This window comes from Lolium rigidum, unplaced genomic scaffold (genome assembly GCF_022539505.1).
Source record: "Lolium rigidum isolate FL_2022 unplaced genomic scaffold, APGP_CSIRO_Lrig_0.1 contig_58280_1, whole genome shotgun sequence".
NCBI lineage: Eukaryota > Viridiplantae > Streptophyta > Magnoliopsida > Poales > Poaceae > Lolium > Lolium rigidum.
The window spans coordinates 46876-70686 of NW_025901042.1; the positions used below are offsets into that span (position 1 = coordinate 46876).

Below are 23811 nucleotides of genomic sequence, written 5' to 3' on the forward strand. Positions count from 1 at the left end.
AAACCTTGAGCCAAAAACTATGCCATTTGTGTCCACCATATCTACCTACTATGTGGTATTTCGTTGACAACAACAAACACCTCTCAAAACTTTACTTTTATGCTCTCTATATGATTTCAAAACTTAAAAATCTCTAGCACATGATTTAATCCCTGCTTCCCTCTGCGAAGGGCCTATCTTTTACTTTTGTTGAGTCAGTTTACCTACTTCTTTCTATCTTGGAAGCAAACACTTGAGTCAACTGTGCATTGATTCTTACATGCTTACTTATTGCACTTATTATATTACTTTGTGTTGACAATTATCCATGAGATATGCATGTTGAAAGTTGAAAGCAATTGTTGAAACTTAATCATCCTTTGTGTTGCTTCAATGCCTTTACTTTGAATTTATTACTTTATGAGCTAACTCTTATGCAAGACTTTTTGATGCTTGTCTTGAAAGTACTATTCATGAAAAGTTTTGCTATATGTTATCTATTTGTTAGCAAACTATAGATCATTGCCTTGAGTCACTTCATTCATCTCATATGATTTACAATAGTATGATCAAGATTATGTAAGTAGCATGTCACTACAGAAATTATTCTTTTTATCGTTTACCTACTCAAGGGCGAGTAGGAACTAAGCTTGGGGATGCTTGATACGTCTCCAACGTATCTATAATTTCTGATGTTCCATGCTAGTTTTATGACAATACCTACATGTTTTGCTCACACTTTATAATGATTTTATGCATTTTCCCGGACTAACCTATTAACAAGATGCCGAAGTGCCAGTTCCTGTTTTCTGCTGTTTTTGGTTCCAGAAAGGCTGTTCGGGCAATGTTCTCGAATTCGACGAAACAAAAGCCAAACATCTTATTTCACCGAGACGGACCAGAACACCGAAGGGGAGTTGGAGAGGAGGCCCAGGCCCCCCACACCACACAGGGGCGCGACCTAGGAGGGGGGCGCTCCGCCCTATGGGGTGGGCCCCCCAGGCACCCCCTTGCGCCGCCTCTTCGCCTATAAAATCCCTCGCGACCTAAAAACCCGATACCAATTGACGAAACTCCAGAAAGACTCCAGGGGCGCCGCCACCATCGCGAAACTCCGTTTCGGGGGACAGAAGTCTCTCCATCGACACCACCGCCATCTTCATCGCCGTTGCTGTCTCCCATGATGAGGAGGGAGTAGTTCTCCCCCGAGGCTGAGGGCTCTACCGGTAGCTATGTGGTTCATCTCTCTCCCATGGTGTGATCTTTATATGATCATGAGCTTTGTATCACTATTAATCTATGTGCTACTCTAGTGATGTTATTAAAGTAGTCTATTCCTCCTCCATGATGTAAAGGTGACAGTGTGTGCATCATGTAGTACTTGGCGTAGGTTATGATTGTAATCTCTTGTAGATTATGAAGTTAACTATTACTATGATAGTATTGATGCGATTTATTCCCCCTTTCATAGCTATTGGTGACAGTGTGTATGCTATGTTAGTACTCGGTCTAAATTGTAACGGTCTATTATGCACTCTAGAGGTTACTTAAATATGAACTCCGGATGTTGTGGAGCTTGTTTACTCCGGCTTGAGGGAGCTCTTGTAGCCCTACACAATGAATGGTGTTTGTTATCCAGCAAGAGAGTGTTTGAAAGTAGCATAAGTGAGGAGAAGTTATTTATTTATTATGTGATCAATGTTGAGAGTGTCCACTAGTGAAAGTAGGATCCCTAGGCCTTGTTTCTAAGCATTGAAACACCGTTTCCAACAAGTTCTGATACATATTTGCTTGCTGCCATCTTTATTTCAGGTTGCAATTACTACTTACAATCATCCATATCACTTGTATTTTACTATCTCTTCGCCGAACTAGTGCACCTATACATCTGACAAGTGTATTAGGTGTGTTGGGGACACAAGAGACTTCTTGTATCTTAATTGCAGGGTTGCTTGAGAGGAATATCTTTGACCTCTACCTCCCCGAGTTCGATAAACCTTGGGTGATTCACTTAAGGGAAACTTGCTGCTGTTCTACAAACCTCTGCTCTTGGAGGCCCAACACTGTCTACAAGAATAGAAGCACACGTAGACATCACCATCGACACTTGCAACTCGCCTCTAGGGTTTACCAATAAGGAAATGTCACCACTTCAAGGATAGCTAGTTGGACAAGTGGCATACTTTATTAGTTTGAACAATGAACTCGATATAAATATTTATCAAATTGGCTCAAAGGAAGATCTCACGTCGAGTAGGAATCCAATGTGAGACCAAAAGAACATACAAAACTAGGCGGAGTGTTGCCCCTGACGTCGAGGTAGATGTATAATGCGGGATATACATAGTAGTACTAGGTTTAGGAGTAGTTTGGCCTATGTGCCTTTTAGTGTTATGTCGGTTGCTAGAAGTTACATGTGGACGTTCATGAGCAACGGAGGTGGGTCGCCAGTAAGCTTCTCTAGTGTCTCTCCATGGCGAAGAGCATCTGCGAGCCTTTGATCGATCTGGCGAGAGCTTCACCAATAAGCTTTGCGGAGTTGTTGCCTATGGGTCTCTTCCCAGTTCCGTTTGTCATGGGGATGAAAGGCCAGCGGAGGTCGCGGGATCTACAGGTCATGTGATGTTTATTGAAGCTTCCTCTCGCGGAGATCAACAATGACGACCATCTTTCGTCGCCATTATCCATGGCTATTCAAGGTGATAATTTTACACATGGGGCCAGGTACCCGCAGGGATTTACCCGCTAAGAGACGGGGATGGGGGAAAATTCCTCCCACGGGGATTGCCGAGCGGGTACCCGAAACACTACCGGGGCGGGGATGGGGGCCAGTTTCTGGGTACCCAGAACCCCACCTGTCAATCAAATCTACCATCCATATATATTAAGAAACCTATGTTTGTGACCTGCTTGACCCCACCTTCTTTTCCCTCACACTCAATTTGCCGCTCCCTTTCCCTCACACTCCAGCAATCGCTCGTATGTTATCCCAAATCGATAAGGACAACGAAGTAGCAAACCCTCCACTCACACGGACGGTCACCGACGCACCTCAATCCGGCCACCCTCCCTACAACTTGTCTCCGCCGTCAAGAAAGGAGGAGCTCGTCTCTCTCAGCAACTCGAGCGGCTCGCTGACAGCGAAGGACGAGCAAACCGCCTCGCTCGTATGTTATCCTCTGGCAGTATGGAGGATATTCAGTGATCTCAAATTGGTGCTCATCATCTTCTACACACAAGTGGTCCTGTCTCCGGTGGTGTAGTTGGTGCCCAAGCTTCAAGGTCCAAGCGCATGCCACGACGGCGAGGGACCTGATCGCGTTTCATGTTTTGCTCACGAGGTCCTTTTTTGCAATTTGTGATGATTGCGATGTATAATTGTAGTTTTTTTCGGGGTCCTCTATGGTATGCCCACTATAGTAAATGAAGCTCCCAAGTCTCTCGGGACCCTATCTGCGTTTAAAGAATATACAAAACTAGGTAATAGGCTCTCATCTATTGTGTCTTTATATAGGATTGCACACTCTCTCTCCTGGGTTTCTATAGGACAACTCTCCCAAGTTTAGGATTCCTAGCTATTTTCTTTACGATTTTGCTAGTTTTTAGTCGACTGAGAACTGATTCATGCTAAAATGAGTTGCAACATTAATTGCAACTAAGACCTTTCCAGTTACAAATGGGTTTGCAACTGAGAAAAAATCTGGTCCATTAAATTGCCTCGTGATTTTTGCTACTTGTGAGTTAAAATTTGTGCTGCAACTGAAATTTGATGACATCCCCAAGTCTAAACTTTGCTCGGGCCGGCTTCTTTGTGCGCTTCATAACAAAGTCTTGTCCAGCCCAAACGAGAGAAACGAAGATTGAAAACTTGGGCCGAGCCCATCACAACTCTCCGCCCACACGGCCACATCATATTTAGACTCCACTCCTCACCTCGCCCTGAACCCTAGCACCCGTCCTGCCGCCGCCTTCACCGCCGCCGCCGCTGCTCCCGCCACCGCGCAACCATGGTAATCTCAAATTCCTCTTCTTCCCCCTTCTCGTCTCCTGAACCCTACGCCGTGCTGACACCACCCGCTCCTTTCGCGGCCAGGGTATCGACCTCGAAGCCGGCGGCCGCAACAAGAGGACCAAGCGCACGGCGCCCAAATCCGACGATGTCTACCTCAAGCTGCTCGTCAAGGTCAGCTCCCCCTTCGATTCTTTGCTGCCATCTCATCTCGCTTACTGCTCAGGCACTCAGATCGCCTTTTCTTCTTAGCTCTACCGCTTCCTGGTGCGGAGGACCAAGAGCCACTTCAACGCCGTGATCCTCAAGCGCCTGTTCATGAGCAAGACCAACCTCCCGCCGCTCTCGATGCGCCGCCTCGTCAAGTTCATGGATGGGAAGGTATCCATGTCGCGGTGCCATTTTTCTTTTGGGTCTGGATCGATCCATGTGAAACTTACCTGGGTGTTGTGCCTGTGGTTGTGTGAGTGTAGGGTGACCAGATCGCTGTGATCGTGGGCACCATCACTGACGACAAGAGGGTTTACGAGGTGCCGGCGATCAAGGTTGCTGCGCTCAGGTTCACCGAGACGGCCAGGGCTAGGATTGTCAATGCCGGTGGCGAGTGCCTCACCTTTGACCAGCTCGCCCTCCGTGCTCCGCTTGGACAGAACACGGTACGGTTCGAGCTTTCCTTTTTGGCCTACTGTATTCACTAATAATAATGATGTTCCATACATTTCTTTTCTTGTATGACTGGTACCTCGAGATTTACAACCAAAGAAGCCAATTCTATTAATTTGAACTTCTTAGTACTATGCTATACCTTTCTAGGCGGATGAACTTAACAGTGACTGACAACCAAGTTAATTGTTCGTGCTCACTTTGTATTGCATCAATAGGTGATTGTTACGTATCTCCTACATGTATATTGCATCATTTGCCTTCTTGATTTGGTGTTAACAGTAACACAATCTAAGTTTTATAACAGTTGTCTTACAGCTTGTTGGTGTCTAATCTTCAGCAGAACCAATTTGTTGATGTCTTTTAAACTAGACCGGTTGTTTCACTTGGAAATCTTATTTCAGTGTAGTACTAGTACCTGTGTTACTGGTTAGCAGGGATTGTCTGCTTTAAAACTTGAATATGTTTTCTTCACCTAAAGAGTGTAAAGGTGTGCTGATGTCATACATGGGAAATACAGTGTGTAGATTCATGCTGCTGTTGTTTCCTATCATGATTTTTAGAATCTCATTTTTATGGTGCTGGTTGTGTAAATATATATGATACTGAAGCTTGAGAGTTTTAACTATCTATATTCATGTAGGCATTTTTCTACAATTTATTGTATCCCTTTATTTTGTTTGATATTATGCATCAGAGTGCCTTACAATGATAAGATTGTTTCGCTTATTCCTGTATTAGTGATGAACCTCACTATAACCTTTCGAGGCATTATTCATGAGCAACTGCTATGCAAACCATTCTAACAATTTGCATTTTCTTAATAGGTTCTCCTAAGGGGCCCCAAGAACGCCAGGGAAGCTGTTAGGCACTTTGGCAAAGCTCCGGGAGTACCACACAGCCACACCAAGCCATATGTTCGCTCAAAGGGCAGGAAGTTTGAGAAGGCTAGAGGAAGGAGGAACAGCAGGGGCTTCAAGGTTTAAGTTTGCAGCGTTGTGGGCACTCTTGTCATATTGCGCTTGTTACCTGTTAGTTAATCATCACTTTCTTGGGTATCCGAATCATATCTTTTAGATATCAGAATCTTGTTGAAGAATTTTCAGAACAAGTTAAGTTTTGGTTCCACCGAAAGATTTATGTTTGAAAGCCAGTTATTAATATCCTTTGTATTGTCAGATGTCATCTCGTTGCAGTCTGATTTATCAGTAGTCTTGTGATTCACTGAATTGTGATATCATGCGTTTCAAGTGGAGTGCAGCGCCTATTTAATGTTTTATGCCCATCATCTATTCTGCTATGGATATCCCGGTCTAAAACTTAAATGATCTGTTGACTATATTTCTGCGTCTCATTGAACTCCCGATGAGTGCACGTTCTCTTTTCAAAGCAGAGTGGTTGTTCCGTTGTGCAAACCCAGGTTCATCTGGTGTGGATTCAAATTCCGAACTTTAAAGGTGCAGCAACAATTGATCGATTAGAATTCAGATCTCTAGAACAGGTTAAACTCGATAGTAGATGCGGCAGACACCACATCAATTTCACCATCAGATGGGTACGGTATGGTTGATTTGGTGTGGTGATTCGCCAGTTGCATTAGGCAACATAGCAGCAACCCATGTGTTGATTTGGTGTGGATTAGAATTCATCAAAACTCTATAAAGACTACAACGAACAATGACAGATTAGAATTCAGAACTTGTTACAGGTTCAACATGAGTATGCTTAATAAATAAACTGGAAATTACATGTAGAAGACACCACCGATTTGATGATCAGATATGTCCGGCCGTGTGGATGTCGTCGAAGCTCCAGAGCTCCATCATGCACTCCTCTTGCCTTGGCAGCTGGTGCGCGTACACCGGCGCTTCCTCGTGCGCCACCGTGACGGTGTCAGCCATGTAGGGCTGGTGCTGGAAGAAGCTCGCCATGTCGTCGTAGCCGTCCATGAGGTGGCCGCCGCCGCAGGGCGGCACGGCGTGGACGATGTCGTCGTAGTCGTCGGTCTCCGGCGGCGGGTCCTCGTTGGGGAAGTTGACCTTGGCCTTGGCCCCGCGGATGCGTCTGGCGGCGCGGTCATACGCGCGCGCGGCGGCCTCGGCGGTGGCGAAGGTGCCGAGCCAGACGCGCGCTCCCTTGGCCGGGTCGCGGATCTCCGCCGCCCACTTGCCCCACGGCCGGCGCCGGATGCCGCGGTACAGCGTCTTGCGCTCCCGCTTCCTGCTCGGCTCCTCCGCCGCTGCACCTGCACGCACGGACGGACGCCGGCCGAGAATGTTAGACGGTGCACGTTCTAGTACAGCGTGGCAGGAAATGGTTCGGTTACCTTGTGGAAACGTGCAGGCGCCGGCGCCGGTGAGGTCGGGGTAGAGGTCGTGGTCGGTAGGGTCGTCGAAACCGGCGGCGTGCGGCCAGAAGTCGGCGGTGCAGAGGCGGCTCCGCTTGCTGCCGGCGCGGTGGTGGTCGCGCTCCGGGATGAGCTCGGAGATGATAGCGCCGCCACACATCGTGAATGCTGCCGCTTGCTCCTGCTTCGGTAGTGTCTCGAGCTCGGACGAGGCGCGCGCGTGGTCGTGGTCGTGGGGATCTCTGTAACTGTAGTAGGAAGAAAGGTGGTGGCGGTGATGCTGCACGGGCGGCGAGGTGATGATCGGAGTCGTGTGCCGCGCGCGCTTAAGTAGAGGATGTGGTCGCCGCGTGAGTGAAATCCAGGGTGGTGGAGTGTGACGGGGCTGACCTGCCCATCGCGGCGGCTTCCTTCCTTACTCGGACGGGCGTAATCGGTGGACGCCGCCGCTGCTTTCTCCGAGCGGTGAAACGGCGGTGAATTCGTACACGTGACATACTGACATGGACCCAAATCATTAGAGATCGATATGTTTAGCAGAGCAGTTGCGCCGCCTTTCCGAATCAACTATTTTTTGAGGGGATTTCCGAATTAACAATCCGATCGATCTCGTAGTGCCTGGGCTACGAGCCTACGACAGTCTTGGACCCCCGGTTTAGTACCAGTAGACCGTGTGTCCGTGTGGCAGTGTGGCCGCCTCTGTTTTCAGGAAGGAACCTCCCTAGTACGGGTGTGCTACCTGTCGTACTACGTGTGTGCTAATGAGCGCAGTCATGTACTACAGCTCTCTGCATGCGGAATGGCGGCTGCCCACGGGATGCGTCCGCCTTCAACACGGCCTAGTTTCATTATCCCGTGCGTCCAACCTCGTATCCTGACCTTGTCTCAATTGACCCTTGACGGTAAAGATCGCGCTGCATTTGCACAGTGGACGCGCGCCAAGCCGCTATCTTTCCAGCAAGTTATATTTTACGCACGTTTTTTTCTAAATGAGCCAAAACACTAGTCAAAAAAAAAATCAAAATAGGGATTGCCATTTTCATTAATCGTTGTTGTGAGCGATCGTTATCAGCGTGCACCACAACTAGAGCCTAAGGAGCAAGCCCAAGCGAGAACCAACCTGTGGTTGGATGGTTAGAAGAGCGATGCTCTGCACTGCCATCGGAGTTCAAATCCCAGATTTGACACTTTGGTGTCTCGTAAAGGCAGAATATTCTTCAGTAGGAGGCGACGTTCCCGTCGCCTGTGGTGACTTCGTCAATCTCAAGACCCGCCGGATCAGTTCTTCAACGCAGTCTCTTGGAGGTGCTCATAGGGGTAGGGTGTGCGTGTGTGCGCGTATGTATGAGCGCATTTGATTGTACTGTGTTTCGCAAAAAAAAAGGAGCAAGCCCAAGCCACCACCCTGCAATGACAGATTGGAAGAGCCGGTGAGTACGAATGTCAATGGGTCTACTCCCCACTGGGGAGTATCTTCTCATCCACATCCCCATTTGACAATTCCTATTTTCATCGGGTTTAAGGTAGGGATCGGGTTTTTCATTAAGAAATTAAATTCAAATGGTCTTTTAATAAATTTCAGATTTTACATTGTTGACACGCAGTAGTAATCAATGTTTGTACTATCTGGTAAAATGCAACATATCGGTATCATATGCCAAATATTACTAAAATATATGTATATATTACACTAGACACAATATCGGTATCATCCCCACCCGAGCTTCCGTGAGGGTGCCGCAACCAGAGAAAGGGCCAAGTCGCTGTCGTCCGTTGCTTGGCTTAGCCCAGCAACAACTTCCTGCAGCAGCGTGGGTGGGCTTTATCAGAATGTACAACAAAACATTTAAACATAACTTAATTAACGAATGAATAATAAACTAGGGAGAAGCCCACCCGTGCAAGAGAAAAAGCAAAAATGACCTGATACCAAAAAGGGGAAAACCCACAATTTGAAATTTCTAGATACAATCATACAACTTTAGGCTAATTTGATACGGTCGGATCTAGAACGAAATTCTTAGGATGCTGAGCCATAGTGACTTTGCTTCACAGCGTCACCAAAGCTGAATCCAATCGACCAAGCTGCCCTCTGATTCACTCCCTCATGTATGAGGACTTGCTGGTTTGTGGGAAGACAAATGTTTAGGAAGCTTCCACTATCTCTAATATTTTAAATGAATTTTATAAAGCCTAAGGTCCAATACCAAACTTGAATAAATCTACTATTCTATTTAGTAAAAATATAACTATGAAGATAAAGCAAGACATCAAGCAAATGTTTCAGGTCCCGCACTTTGATAGTAACACCATCCATCTTGGACACCTTTTATTCTTCCAGCAAAGGACATGTCTGTGGCATACAACTTTGTTTATGATGAATTCAAATACAAATTAAAAACCTACAAAAGCAAATAAACTCTCGCATGTATTTACACTTATTGAATTTATCTTTTCCTCTATATCTGTCTATTATATGTTAAACATTCTTTTCTCGAAGAAATTCCTTACAAAACTTACAACTATTATAAGGAATTTTTGGTGGACAAGTGTCAAAGAAGAATCTACTACAGAGAGCTTATGCCTCAGGGCATGGGCTTACATTTGCACAGAAAAGAAAATTGGTGAACTAGGAGCTCGAAACTTGCAGGCAATGAACCAAGGGCTCATTCTCTCGGCAATCTAGAGATTGGTAAAAGAACCTCAAAGTCAACTGTATTTAGAGCTAAGCATCACCATGACACTTTCATCTCGAGAGCCACACCAAATAAATACAAATCTACCTTTTGGACTGCAGTACTCAAGGTACAACCTCTCTTAATTTTAGTTGCCTTTTACCAAATATTTGATGGGAGTATTTCTCTATGGAGCTCTCCTTGGTTCTCGGGGTGGGAAAAAACATTTATGATAATCTAAATATACGAACCACACCTTTTGTTTATCCTGTTGTGCGAAAGATCTTTGGATACCTAATCAAAAGGCTTGGAATGCAGATCTGATTCGATAATTGTTTATTCCTCACATTGACAACGCTATTTTCTTTGGTTTTGAAATTAACCCCTACAAGTGAATGCACCTTCAAAAGCGCCTACAAGCATATGCTGGAACCTCGACTTCTGACCTTGTCTGAATTGACCCTTGACGCTTGACGCGAAATTCTTATTAAATTAGATTTTTTTACAGTTATTCAATATTCAATAAGAGTAAAAAATATTTCATACGAGGAGCTGACGAGAAGAAACTCTCATGTTCAGTTTTGCAGTAGAGATAGAACTAAGAAAGAACCATTCCGATCGAGCCTCTTATCGCTTCTCTTGTTTGTATATATTTATGATGGAAAACGCTCCTCTTCCCCCGGGGGATCGCGTCGCGCCAATCATCCTGGTGCATTGCTTGCCACGTCTAGCGAACGTGGAAGACATCGGTGCTTTTGGGACCCACCCACGTGTGTTTCATCTCCACCTTATCTTATCACTAGCGTCCGTCCAGAATCTCATCGTCTTCTTCTCCTTGCCCCCGCACCCACCATCTCCCATGCCTCCTTTCTCTCTGCTCCACAACAGGCGAGGTGCCGATTTTCCCCACCGCCTGCTTCTGATATGCCACGACCGCCGCCTAGGAGCACCACCTCGCCTTTGATCGCCTCCCTAATGTGTGCTTTCCACCGCATCCTCGTGTGCTTGCACACCACCCCCACGGGCTCGAGCTGTTCCGACCGCTGCTCAAGCCTCAAGCACGTCATCGTTGTTATCTTTCTCCAAAACCTCCGGCGGTTCCTGCTCCCTCTAGTGCTGCATGAAACATAAAGGTGTTGATGCGAGGGCTGTCTGCCGATGCTACAAGGGGCGGCCGGAACTGTAAGTTGCTGGGGCATTGCTACAAGGGTTGACCGCCGGTACTAAAGGGGCATGCGGCGCTGCTGCGATCGCTGGGTACAAGTGTCGCATGCCGTTGGCGGCACTGCTGCCAAGGACCAGTGCTGCTACAATGTCGTCGTCAGATTCAACGGACGTTGCTGCAAATCAGGCTGGTGTTGGGGAGGCAGTGCTACATTTGTGTGCGCCAGAGCTGCCAATGAAGGGCACCAGTGCTACCCTGCTACCATAGGAGGGATGCGTTGCTACCAAGGAAGGGTGCTAATGCTACTATTGGCGGGTGGCGGTGCTACAAGGAGCAGGACGGCGGCGGTGTTGTCGGCGGAGGGCGGCGTTGCTGCAAACCAGCGAGCAACGATGCTACCATCTGTCGGCAGTGTTGCTGCAACGAGCGGGTGGTGGTCCTGCCAAGTGGTAAGCAACATGGTGTTGGAGGTGCTGCAAGTAGGATGGCGGCGTTGCTGCAACGAGTGGCCTGCGATGCTACCATCTGTGGATCGCAGTGTTGCAACGAGCGGGTGGCGCTGCTGCAGGTGGTGTTGCGAGCCGTCGAGCTTTCAACGAGCCAGAAGTGGGCCGAGTTGGTGCCCGTCCGGCCACTGCCATGGCAGCGCAAGCTGCAAGACACGGCGGCAGTGGCTCAACCGCCGATGACAAGAACTTCGTTGCGTTCCACGGCGAGGCGAGCAGCGGACGGGATGCGATTCGATTTGCAGGGTTGTGGTGGATTTTTTTCCCTTCAGTGAAGAAGACGTGGTGCACGTGGCTGACCAGTCAAAGGACAATCCTAACCGTTCGTCCAAAACGATCGGACGGGTGCGGACCCGGGGATCAGGGATTTGATCCCCCGAGGGACGCTCGGCATTGCCCATTTATGATGCTTTAACCATTGAAATATGGAAAAGCTTTTGCCATCGTTTAGGAATTTTTAAACCGAAAAATGGTTCACACGCTACAAAAATATGGGATGCCATCAGTTGACTGAGCTAATTCTCAGTCTAAGCTAATTCTTAGTAGACTGAGGATTAGACACACCCAATTTTATAAGTACTAGTAGTTGGGGAGCCCCTTTGGGCGCCTCCTCGCCGTACAGCAATGGCTCAATCACGTCCTAATTCAATAGCTAGCATCCTGGTGACAGCTGCAAGAAGTGGCCTCAAGGTACATGACCTATTTGAGAATACAGTCATTGGGTAGCAGAACAGATAAGATCGCAGGAAGTTGGATGAGGGCATGTAGGAAGCAGACTGGAGGTCGATTTTTACAATCGCAAGCGTGCTGGCACCCTCTTTTAACTTCGATAGTTCGCACTTGACCTTAAATGGTTGTACTATTATACTTTTGTTCTGACAGTAATTGCTTAGCTTCAAACTGTGGGTCAGTCTACATAGGAATATTGATTTAATCTCCTGTGACAACCAATACAGTTTCATAACGTATGCTAATTTGGCTTAATTTCTGTTGTCATGAGGGAGTGTCTATATATGTCAGCCTATTAAAAATAAGAAGCCAACTGTGTTCATCTGAGAATATTGGTAGTAAGTCAAGTTTCAGGGGTTACAGTTTGAGAAGACATTCACTGGCAGGAATCCATGTTTGTTTTAGTCAGCACAAAAGTATAATGTGTGGATGAAGCTAGCAGTAAGCAATGTTGGCATAGCTGATTCAGATCAAAATTGTATAGAGTGAAATGTTGCATGATAGTGCTTATGTGCAAGTTGTGCAAAACTAACCATAATCAGAGATTTGGTATCATGACAATAATAGACTGATAGTATACATAGTTGATACATCATACGTTATAAGAAAACAAGTTTGACATTAGCATTTCTATGGCTAAAATACCATTCTAGAAGGTGGAAATCAGAACAATAATAGACTGATAGTATTTCTCCTCCCTCCCTCCTCCAAGTTGTTCTCGGTGCAACCTTTTCCATCTCATCTCTTCTTTTGCATCTTTAGCTTCCTCTCAACGGCACCTGGTACCCCGGCCCACAATTAAACAGAAGAGCTAGGTGCAGCATGTAAGATTTTTATTTTCGAGAATACACCATGAAAAGGTGTATTAATTACATCGAAGGGTGCCAAAGATGGCAAAGTTATCGCTACCCATAGTGGGGGGGCAGCTCCCCATACACACACGCCTACTCTCCGTGCTGCCACAGTACAACAGTCGGATCAAGAAAAAAAAAAGTGTGCCATGGAAAAGCTTGGCAAGGCGCCACCGCTCGAACTCCTCTCGCACCTTGTCCCTGATGGTTACATGTGAAGCCACCGCTCCATTGAAGACCACGTCGTTCATGTGCCTCCAGATGAACCAGAAAACTAGGATGATGGAAGTCCACATGTCACGCCTGTGAGCTACCGGGCAAGGCCGAGATGTCCACCACTCTAGGAGATCGGTGTCTGGTACTAGGAGCCACTCCTCCTTGCCCCAACACCTAAGGGCCCAAGCCCAGATCTCCCGCGCAACCAGGCAGCCCAGCAGCAAGTGCTGCAAGGTCTCCGGCTCCTGATCACAAAGCGGGCAGGCCGGCGGACACGGCATGCCACGACGTCGAAGCCTATCCGCCGTCCAACAACAGTTCTTCGCGGCCAGCCATGCGAATAACTTGCAACTGTACGGAGACCTAGACCGCCAGATCTCTTTAGAGACAGATGCCCTCATCTGGCCCACGAAGAAAGCTTGGTCGGGCGGTACGGTGGTATCCCCCCACACCGACGCCCGTTAAACTTTCAGATGTCGTCAATTGATGTTTCCATCGTTGCATCGGCACATGCGCGTGGTACGGTTGGCCCTGACCGTGCCGATGCCCGTTAAACTTTTAGATGGTTTCGACGAAATCTTCAACTTTTCCTTTTCGTGGTCGCAGATGCGGTATGGGCGTGTGGTACGGGTCTGTGTGACCGTACCGATGGTCGTTAAAGTTCCTAGAACCTGCGAACATCAAAAATTTCTATGCAATCTTCACGTGCCTTTATGCATCAACATTACCTCGAACATGACTAGGGAAAAACAGAAGTATATCAAGGATGCACAACCGTTAGCATCAAAAATAAAAAAAATCCATTGTTGCTTAACTTCTTCTACTCTTTTCCAAGGTTCCCATGAACACTCTTTATTAAAAAAAACAAAACAAACTAATAAAACTAAACATTAAAAGTTGAACAAAAACTAGATAGAAAAACTTTATTGAACATGGGTTGCCTCCCATGGAGCACTTCTAGTTAAGGTCAATTAGCTTGACCAGTATGGTGATCACTTAAGAGTTGGATGTAGAAGACCCACCCCAAAATAGTTAGCTTTCAAAGTAATTATCCCATCATCATCAGTTTTGGCCTTCTTCTTTCCAGGGAAGTGAACTACAAATGGGTCTTTGGATGGTAGTCCAATCCTCACATTCCCTTCATGCAAATTGATTAGCGCTTTAATAGTTCCAAGAAATGGCCTTCCTAATATTATAGGGGCTATAGGATCTTCTGACATGTCCACAATAATAAGATCAATGAGAGAAGGACTATCGGAGATTCGTGTCCGCTAAGGAACACGGGTGTCACCGAACCCGAGAGGTTCGAATGCAGGGGAATCAAGATCACGTCGTCGCCTTACCGAGGCAGGCACTGCAGAGAGAGACACAATAGTTACCCAGGTTCAGGACCCTCGGAGAGGTAAAAAACCCTACGTCCTGCTTTGGTGGATGTATTACGGGTCACAATGGAGAAGATGACTGTACATATGTCTAGGGTTTGTGATCACTCTCGATCGTCCCCCTCTACGCTAGCAAGGCTAGTCCTTTTATAGAGGAGTTGTCCTCTTCCCCCGAAATATCTTTAGGGGGAAGGGTTGCCAGGTCTCCAACCTGAGGGCGGGAAACTCCCTCGCCCTTTACAGGATGGACATAGTCCATGGTCACTTAAAGTGTCGGTCCATGGCAGGCGTCGAGGTCATCGATGATGCCTCCGGTGTCCGTTTGTGTCGTCCACCCGGTCTTGCACCGAAGTGGCAAGGACAGGGTCTTGGCGCTCCGGTCCTCATCGAGCTCGCTTTAGCACCAAAGAGGCAATGGCATCTCTCCTCCTCGGGATGGAGCTTTTGAGCTCAGCAATGACGTGTGCGACGCCTGTCTGGTGGTCCGGAAAGGAGACTTTGGATTTCCCTCCCGGGCGGGGCCCGAGTGGAGGGGTATCTGAGGCCTCTTTGGCTCGAAGCCTCTCACAGCTTCTCTTGGTGATGTGCTTGATGTCCCGCAAGGGCTCGGCCCTCGCGGAGCCTCACTCTGAGTCAGGGTGGGCATAAAAACCGTGAAACCGAAAACCGAACCGAAGCCGAAACCGAACTAACCGAAATCTCGGTTTTTTCCATTAACCGCTATTTTTTCGGTTTCCATTTATACTAACCGGATTAAATTTGGTAGAATTCGGTTTTTAGCCCCACCAACCGAACAAGACCGAATAGACCGAATTGAGTAACCTACCATCAATTTGTGCATAAACCGATCATTTCATAGAAGCCCAATTGCGTTTGATGTTCCAAAAACTGTTCATTCAATGTATGACTTTGGTCGTTGATGTACTAGCTTTTTCTGAATATAGCGTGAAGCCTGCATAATAGAACACGTCGCTCGAAGTCTTAGCTACCCCTTTTAATCGCTCACGAGTGATGCACTTGTACCACGAGTGCAGCCTACCAAATAGCATCCCTCCACGATTGGTGCTCATTTGTCGATTTATAGTGCAGTTGATGCTTTTTGTGTTGATATGTCAAACACTATTTGCTTTCTTCGATGATGCCTACTATTTGTTCAAGTGAGTAGGTTCATTCGGTTTTAACCGAAAACCGAACCGAATTTGTCGGTTAACCGAATCTTCGGTTTCCTAAATTTTCATGCCAATTTCGGTTACCATTTTTGAAAACCGAATTTGTTCAAAAACCGCAAAAACCGAACCGAAATTTCGGTTAAAACCGAATGCCCACCCTGAACTCTGAGATTTCCTCCCAGAGTGATTGTCAGTCATGTGTTCTCAGCAACCTAAGGGACGTGGCACCCCGGTTGCCAGTAGTCCCACAAGGGCATCCTTTAATCCCTACTACAATATTATCTTTTATCCCTATAGCTTGTCTATATGTTGAATCAGCTAAGTGCAGTCTTAACTCAGTTACTCTAAATGGCCCCATTCCTAACTTATCAAACAAAGTTTTTGGAATTGTGGAGACGCTTGCACCAAGATCAGAAAATGCAGCCACCTCATTCGTTCCAAAATGGATTTTAATAGTGGGCTCAAATATATCATCAAGCTTAGCTGGAAGTTTTTCAGCTAGCTTCTTATACTGTTGCTCTAAGTCACGGACTTTGCATGCTACCTCATGTATAAATTGACGGTACCTTTCATCATTAGCTTCGTTGATTTCGGGGTGTCTTACCGTGATCGTCTTAATGATATCTTCTACAGTATACTCATGTGTTGGAGAATTGCTATAGTCCAGTTCTTCAAGTGCTTCTCCACTTCTTTCAATCCTCATCATCTTGAGGTCTTCAACGGGGTTTGGTTCTGGTTTACCTGCAAATCTTGCAAGTATAATAGTTTGGATTTCAGCTATCTTCCTTAGTTGTGTCTCAGTGGGCTTAGTTCTCTCCTGAAAAGCTTGAACATCATTCTTAAGAGAAACCATTTGGTTAGATAAATTCCCTAACATAGTGCTATGATTTTCAACGAGCTTTGTAAGGGTATTATTTTGTTCAGCTTGAGAATGCATAAAAATCTTCAAAGTACTTTCAACCGAAGTATTACCATTGCTTGCTCCATTACCGTTGGTGAAGTTATTATTAGGAACTTGTGCATTATTATTATATGGTCTAGGAAAATTAGAGTCATAGTTTTGACTCTTCCATGCAGGGTTATAAGGATGTCTTGCTATGAAGTCTATTTCCTCAACTTAGTATTGGTGATGGCATTAACTTGGGTAGTTTCTTTACCCTTTAGAATATGTAAAAGCTCATCTACGTACCTTTGAAGTAAGTTCTTCATTGTTACCTTCGGTAATTGCATTCACCTTTCTTGAAGAGGATCTATCTACATGCCATTGGGCATGGTTGCTTTGCATATCATCAAGAAGCCTCCTAGCCAGCTCAACTGGCTTGCTCATGAATGTTCCTCCTGCTGCAGTATCAAGTATAGACTTTGACATTGGGTTAAGGGAATTATAAAATAAATGTAGGATTAACCAATCCTCCATTCCATGACTTGGACAGTTCAAGGTGGCTTCCTTCATCCTTTCCCATGCAAGTGCTATTGGCTCGCGGTCTTCTTATCTAAAACCTGTAATGTTAGAACGCAGTTGCATAGTCTTTGATGGTGGGAAAACTTAGTCATAAATATATTAGTGCATTCATCCCATGAAGTTATACTGCCCTTAGGCAAAGCTAGCAAGCAGTCTTCTGCTTTTCCTCTTAATGAAAAGGGAAACAAGGGCAATTTAATAGCTTTGGATCAACATCTTTAATGCACATCATATCACATATTTTAGTGAATGTGTTTAAGTGCATACCTGAGTCCTCAGCGGATGAGACTCCGAATTGGTTCTGCTGAACCAAACTTAAAAGGTTAGGCTTAATTTCATAGTTCTCCGCTTCAACAGCGGGCTGAGTTATGGGTGCACGAATAAAATCATCATTGGGGATAGCATATTCCCCAAGCTTCTTTTCTGCCATAGTGATTATCTTTTTGGGTTTTCCTTCTATGATTAAGAAAGAACAAGTAACTAAATTTTTTGGGTTTTCAAATAAAAGTAAAATAGTAAACTAAAAATAGTAAATAAAATCTTAAAACTAAAAATAAGATAACTAACAAGGTATCGAGTAACCTTGCCGGAATAGCGGCAACGGCGCCAGAAAAAGGTTTGATAGCTCCGATCATGATTACGAATTGTAGTATGGTAAGCTTTTTTCCCTAGAAGACCTAGGTTTAATCGAACCTTGGGAAGCACTGCTAAATGGTGTATGAAGGAAATGTCTACAAGATTTTGCTAGTTTATTTTATCTTCAGTTTACCGGACGTATCTAGTTTACTTTTAAGGGGATTGTGTTCAATGACGGAAATAGGTCAGGATTAAGGTTTCACCTGCAGCTATGCATACAAATATAAATAAAGCTCATATGTGTAACCAATAAAATATAGATAATAGATTTATGGGTAGCACATCCGTAAATATCCTTGCCCCTAAAGCCAGAGGTGACAAGAGCCTAATGGTCCAACCATTGTCCTCACATCCGCAAGCAACAACAATTATTAAGTAAATACAGACCAAAGCCTTAAGCTAGATGATGTGCTATGGTCCGAAATGAATCACTAAACATGTACTAGTACTTTCCCCTTTCTGTCACCGAGGTTTCGCGAATACACGCCGTTGTCCACTCATCTCACCTCTTCCTTGATCGTCTCTAATGACATGGGTACCAGTAGATCATCAAAGAAGAGGCAAAGAGACAAGGATACTTGATCGCAAAACTCCTATTCAACCTTACACATAATATAAGATTAGATGCACATAGTTGCTGCGAGGATTCACCCAAACCCACAGCCTGTGAGGACTACTCACACATAATATCAAGATCAAAGGTAGAAATCATTGTGCAAAATACTTAGATTGAAATCACAATATTCTTACAATGGTCGCCAATTCTCAAGGAGATCTCTATTACAATGGTGATGGCTATGGCTATGGAGGAGATGGAGGATGGAATGGATGAACTATGGGGATGGATCTCCTTCGGTGTGTTGCAGATGTATCTGGTGGATGACGACTCTGTTTGGCAACGAATGGCTCTTTGTTTGGCATCGGCCGCTTCACGACTTTTATAGTGTTTGACCTTAGGAACGCAACTGCGGGTGGTACGGGAATACGGTACATGTGGGGCTTGCCCTTACCGATGCCAGTTAAAACCTCTGGAACCATGCTCCTGACGCGATTTTCTTCAATAATTGTAGGTCTGTTTTCCATTATGACGTGATATCCTGCACAACATCCAAAAGTAGAAGAGATTGCACATCTTTGCATTGATTAGGCATTAGTGGAAAGTTGAGAGGTAAACTTAGTCAATTTATTGGCTTAGCTAGGGGTTTAAACACGATAAAATATGGTGTATTTCACAGCCATCAACCTTATCAAAACGTCGATTCCAACTCCGGGATGCTTGTTTGAGTCCATAAATGGAGTGCTGAAGTTTGCATACATTGTCAGCATCTTTAAGATCGACAAAACCCTTGGGTTGTACCATGTACAACTATTCCTCAATATCACCATTAAGGAACGCCGTTTGGACATCCATATGCCAAATCTCATTATCGAAAAATGCAACGATTGATAACAAAATCCTCACAGACTTTAGCTTCGCTATCGGTGAGAAAGTATCATCGTAGTCAATTCCTTGAATTTGTCGGAACCCTTTCGCGACAAGTCGAGCTTTATAGATAGTAACATTGCCATCAGTGTTTGTTTTCCTTTTGAAAATCCATTTGTTCCGACAGCCTTGAGGCCATCAGGTAGGTCCACTGATACGTCCCAAACGTATCTATAATTTCTTATGTTCCATGCTACTTTTATGATGATACTCACATGTTTTATACACATTATATGTCATTATTATACATTTTCCGGCACTAACCTATTGACGAGATGCAGAAGAGCCAGTTGCTGTTTTCTGCTGTTTTTGGTTTCAGATTTCCTACAAAGGAAATATTCTCGGAATTGGACGAAATCAACGCCCAGGGTCTTATTTTTCCAAGAAATTTCCAGAAGACCGAAAGGGAAACGAAGTGGGGCGACGACGCGCCGACACACTAGGGCGGCGCGGCCCTGGCGTGTGGGGCCCTCGCGTCGCCCCTAAACCTACCCTTCCGCCTACTTAAAGCCTTCGTCGCGAAACCCCCAGTACCGAGAGCCACGATACAGAAAACCTTCCAGAGACGCCACCGCCGCCAATCCCATCTCGGGGGATTAGGGAGATCGCCTCCGGCACCCTGCCGGAGAGGGGAATCATCTCCCGGAGGTCTCTTCATCACCATGATCGCCTCCGGATCGATGTGTGAGTAGTTCACCCCTGGACTATGGGTCCATAGCGGTAGCTAGATGGTTGTCTTCTCCTCATTGTGCTATCATGTTAGATCTTGTGAGCTGCCTATCATGATCAAGATCATCTATTTGTAATGCTACATGTTGTGTTTGTTGGGATCCGATGAATATTGAATACTATGTCAAGTTGATTATCAATCTATCATATATGTTGTTTATGTTCTTGCATGCTCTCCGTTGCTAGTAGAGGCTCGGCCAAGTTGATACTTGTAACTCCAAGAGGGAGTATTTATGCTCGATAGTCGGTTCATGCCTCCATTGAATGCGGGAGTGACGGCAACCTCTAAGGTTGTGGATGTGCTTGTTGCCACTAGGGATAAAACATCGATGCTTTGTCTAAGGATATTTGTGTTGATTACATTACGCACCATACTTAATGCAATTGTCTGTTGTTTGCAACTTAATACTTGGAAGGGGTTCGGATGATAACTCTGAAGGTGGACTTTTTAGGCATAGATGCATGCTTGGATAGCGGTCTATGTACTTTGTCGTAATGCCACTGATTAAATCTCATAGTACTCATCATGATATATGTATGTGCATTGTTATGCCTTCTTTATTTGTCAATTGCCCAGCTGTAATTTGTTCACCCAACATGCTATTTATCTTATGGGAGAGACACCACTAGTGAACTGTGGACCCCGGTCCATTCTTTACATCTGAAATACAATCTACTGCAATACTTGTTCTTTACTGTTCTTCGCAAACAAACATCATCATCCACACTATACATCTAATCCTTTATTTACAGCAAGCCGGTGAGATTGACAACCTCACTGTTACGTTGGGGCAAAATACTTTAATTGTGTTGTGCAGGTTCCACGTTGGCGCCGGAATCTCTGGTGTTGCGCCGCACTACACTCCGCCGCCAACAACCTTCACGTGTTCTTTGAATCCTACTGGTTCGATAACCTTGGTTTCTTACTGAGGGAAAACTTGCTGCTGTACGCATCACACCTTCCTCTTGGGGTTCCCAACGGACGTGTGTCTTGCACGCTATCAAGCAACTTTTTCTGGCGCCGTTGCCGGGGAGATCAAGACACGCTGCAAGGGGAGTCTCCCACATCCAATCTCTTTACTTTGTTTTTGTCTTGCTTTATTTTATTTTATTTACTGCTTTGTTTGCTCCTTATATCAAAAACACAAAAAAATTAGTTGCTAGTTTACTTTATTTACTGTCTTGTTCTCCATATTAAAAAAAACACAAAAAATTAGTTACTTGCATTTACTTTATTTAGTTTGCTTTATTTACTACTGCTAAAATGGGTACTGTTGAGAATACTAAGTTGTGTGACTTCACTAGCACAAATAATAATGATTTCTTATGCACACCTATTGCTCCACCTGCCACTACAGCAGAATTTTTTGAAATTAAACCTGCTTTACTAAATCTTGTTATGAGAGAGCAATTTTCTGGTGTTAGTTCTGATGATGCTGCTGCCTGATACGTCCCAAACGTATCTATAATTTCTTATGTTCCATGCTACTTTTATGATGATACTCACATGTTTTATACACATTATATGTCATATTTATGCATTTTCCGGCACTAACCTATTGACGAGATGCCGAAGAGCCAATTCTTTGTTTCTGCTCGTTTTTGGTTTCAGAAATCCTACAAAGGAAATATTCTCGGAATTGGACGAAATCAACGCCCAGGGTCCTATTTTTCCACGAAGCTTCCAGAAGACCGAGGGAGAAACGAAGTGGGGCCACGGGGCGCCGCCACACTAGGGCGGAGCGGCCTAAGGGGGGCCCGCGCGGCCCTAGCGTGTGGGGCCCCCGTGACTCCTCCGACTCCGCCCTTCCGCCTACTTAAATCCTTCGTCGCGAAACCCCCAGTAACGAGAGCCACGATACGGAAAACCTTCCAGAGACGCCGCCGCCGCCAATCCCATCTCGGGGGATTCAGGAGATCGCCTCCGGCACCCTGCCGGAGAGGGGAATCATCTCCCGGAGGTCTCTTCATCGCCATGATCGCCTCCGGATCGATGTGTGAGTAGTCCACCCCTGGACTATGGGTCCATAGCGATAACTAGATGGTTGTCTTCTCCTCATTGTGCTATCATGTTAGATCTTGTGAGCTGCCTATCATGATCAAGATCATCTATTTGTAATGCTACATGTTGTGTTTGTTGGGATCCGATGAATATTGAATACTATGTCAAGTTGATTATCAATCTATCATATATGTTGTTTATGTTCTTGCAAGCTCTCCGTTGCTAGTAGAGGCTCTGACCAAGTTGATACTTGTAACTTCAAGAGGGAGTATTTATGCTCGATAGTGGGTTCATGCCTCCATTGAATGCAGGGAGTGACGACAACCTCTAAGGTTGTGGATGTCTTTGTTGCCACTAGGGATAAAACATCAATGCTTTGTCTAAGGATATTTGTGTTGATTACATTACGCACCATACTTAATGCAATTGTACTGTTGTTTGCAACTTAATACTAGAAGGGGTTCGGATGATAACTCTGAAGGTGGACTTTTTAGGCATAGATGCATGCTTGGATAGCGGTCTATGTACTTTGTCGTAATGCCACTGATTAAATCTCATAGTACTCATCATGATATATGTATGTGCATTGTTATGCCTTCTTTATTTGTCAATTGCCTAACTGTAATTCGTTCACCCAACATGCTATTTATCTTATGGGAGAGACACCACTAGTGAATTGTGGACCCCGGTCCATTCTTTACATCTGAAATACAATCTCTCGCAATACTTGTTCTTTCTTGTTCTTCGTAAACAATCATCTTCCACACAATACGTTTAATCCTTTGTTTACGGCAAGCCGGTGAGATTGACAACCTCACTGTTACGTTGGGGCAAAGTATTTTGATTGTGTTGTGCAGGTTCCACGTTGGCGCCGGAATCCCTGGTGTTGCGCCGCACTACACTCCGCCACCAACAACCTTGATGTGTTCCTTGACTCCTACTGGTTCGATAACCTTGGTTTCTTACTGAGGGAAACTTGCTGTTGTACGCATCACACCTTCCTCTTGGGGTTCCCAACGGACGTGTGTCTCACGCGTATCAAGCATATTTTCTGGCGCCGTTGCCGGGGAGATCAAGACACGCTGCAAGGGGAGTCTCCCACATCCAATCTCTTTACTTTGTTTTTGTCTTGCTTTATTTTACTTTATTTACTGCTTTGTTTGTTCTTTATATCAAAAATACAAAAAATTATTTGCTAGCTTTACTTTATTTACTGTCTTGTTCTCCATATCAAAAACACACAAAAATTAGTTACTTGCATTTACTTTATTTACCTTTTTGTTTATTTCATCATGTTGCCTCCTAAGTTCACTCTGAAAAAAATACCGGTAGGACAAGGGTGACATAGGCATCCCCAATGGACCTGCCGAAGATGGTACCCGGGGTTTACTGAAGGCCCACAACCCGAAGGATAAGAAGATTCGGAAGCCCAAGATACTATTAAGGAAAGCTAGAGTTGTAATAGGAGTCGTTGTTTGTAATCTTGCGGGACGGGTTAGAAACCCTCCCGGACTCTGTAAACTTGTACATCACAAATCCCTCGGCTCCACCTCCTATATAAGGGGGAGTCGAGGGACAAAGAAAGCATCGAATCATTGTCTCACAAACCCTAGTTTTTACGTCGTCGAGTACTTTTCGGCTGAAACCTTCGAGATCTACTTGCCCTCTACATCCAACGAAACCCTAGTCTACAACTTGTAGGCATTGATAAGTTAATCCCTTGTCAATTGGCGCCGTCTGTGGGATTTAGAGGCGACAAGGAGCTGATCTCGATGGCACGTTCAAGATCGTTGACTTCATCGGTAGCA

At 45.3% G+C, this 23811-nt stretch overlaps 2 protein-coding genes across 2 annotated transcripts; one reads left to right on the top strand and one right to left on the bottom strand.

Annotated features, from left to right (window-relative positions):
• The first annotated feature begins 3945 nt into the window (after positions 1–3945).
• Positions 3946–5829, top strand: LOC124681881 (60S ribosomal protein L18-3-like). Its single transcript, XM_047216657.1, has 5 exons — positions 3946–3989; positions 4073–4162; positions 4241–4369; positions 4462–4644; positions 5479–5829. Exons 1-5 carry the CDS (start codon positions 3987–3989, stop codon positions 5635–5637), a joined length of 564 nt encoding a protein of 187 aa, XP_047072613.1. The 5' UTR covers positions 3946–3986; the 3' UTR covers positions 5638–5829.
• A 565-nt stretch (positions 5830–6394) lies between these two features.
• On the bottom strand, positions 6395–7158 carry LOC124681882 (ethylene-responsive transcription factor ERF071-like). The gene is made up of 2 exons (XM_047216658.1): positions 6978–7158; positions 6395–6896 (listed from the first exon to the last, which is right to left on the bottom strand). Exons 1-2 carry the CDS (start codon positions 7156–7158, stop codon positions 6427–6429), a joined length of 651 nt encoding a protein of 216 aa, XP_047072614.1. The 3' UTR covers positions 6395–6426.
• Between the last annotated feature and the right edge of the window lie 16653 nt (positions 7159–23811).

What these genes read in the sequence shown, in the direction of transcription:
- LOC124681881 (XM_047216657.1), top strand. An exon ending in ACCTCAAGCTGCTCGTCAAG is followed by an intron (nt 4,163 to 4,240) that starts GTCAGCTCCCCC and finishes TTTTCTTCTTAG; the next exon opens with CTCTACCGCTTCCTGGTGCG. An exon ending in TCAAGTTCATGGATGGGAAG is followed by an intron (nt 4,370 to 4,461) that starts GTATCCATGTCG and finishes GTGTGAGTGTAG; the next exon opens with GGTGACCAGATCGCTGTGAT.
- LOC124681882 (XM_047216658.1), bottom strand. Translation starts at nt 7,158, where the DNA reads ATGTGTGGCGGCGCTATCATCTCCGAGCTCATCCCGGAGCGCGACCAC. An exon ending in CGCCTGCACGTTTCCACAAG is followed by an intron (nt 6,897 to 6,977) that starts GTAACCGAACCA and finishes CCGTGCGTGCAG; the next exon opens with GTGCAGCGGCGGAGGAGCCG.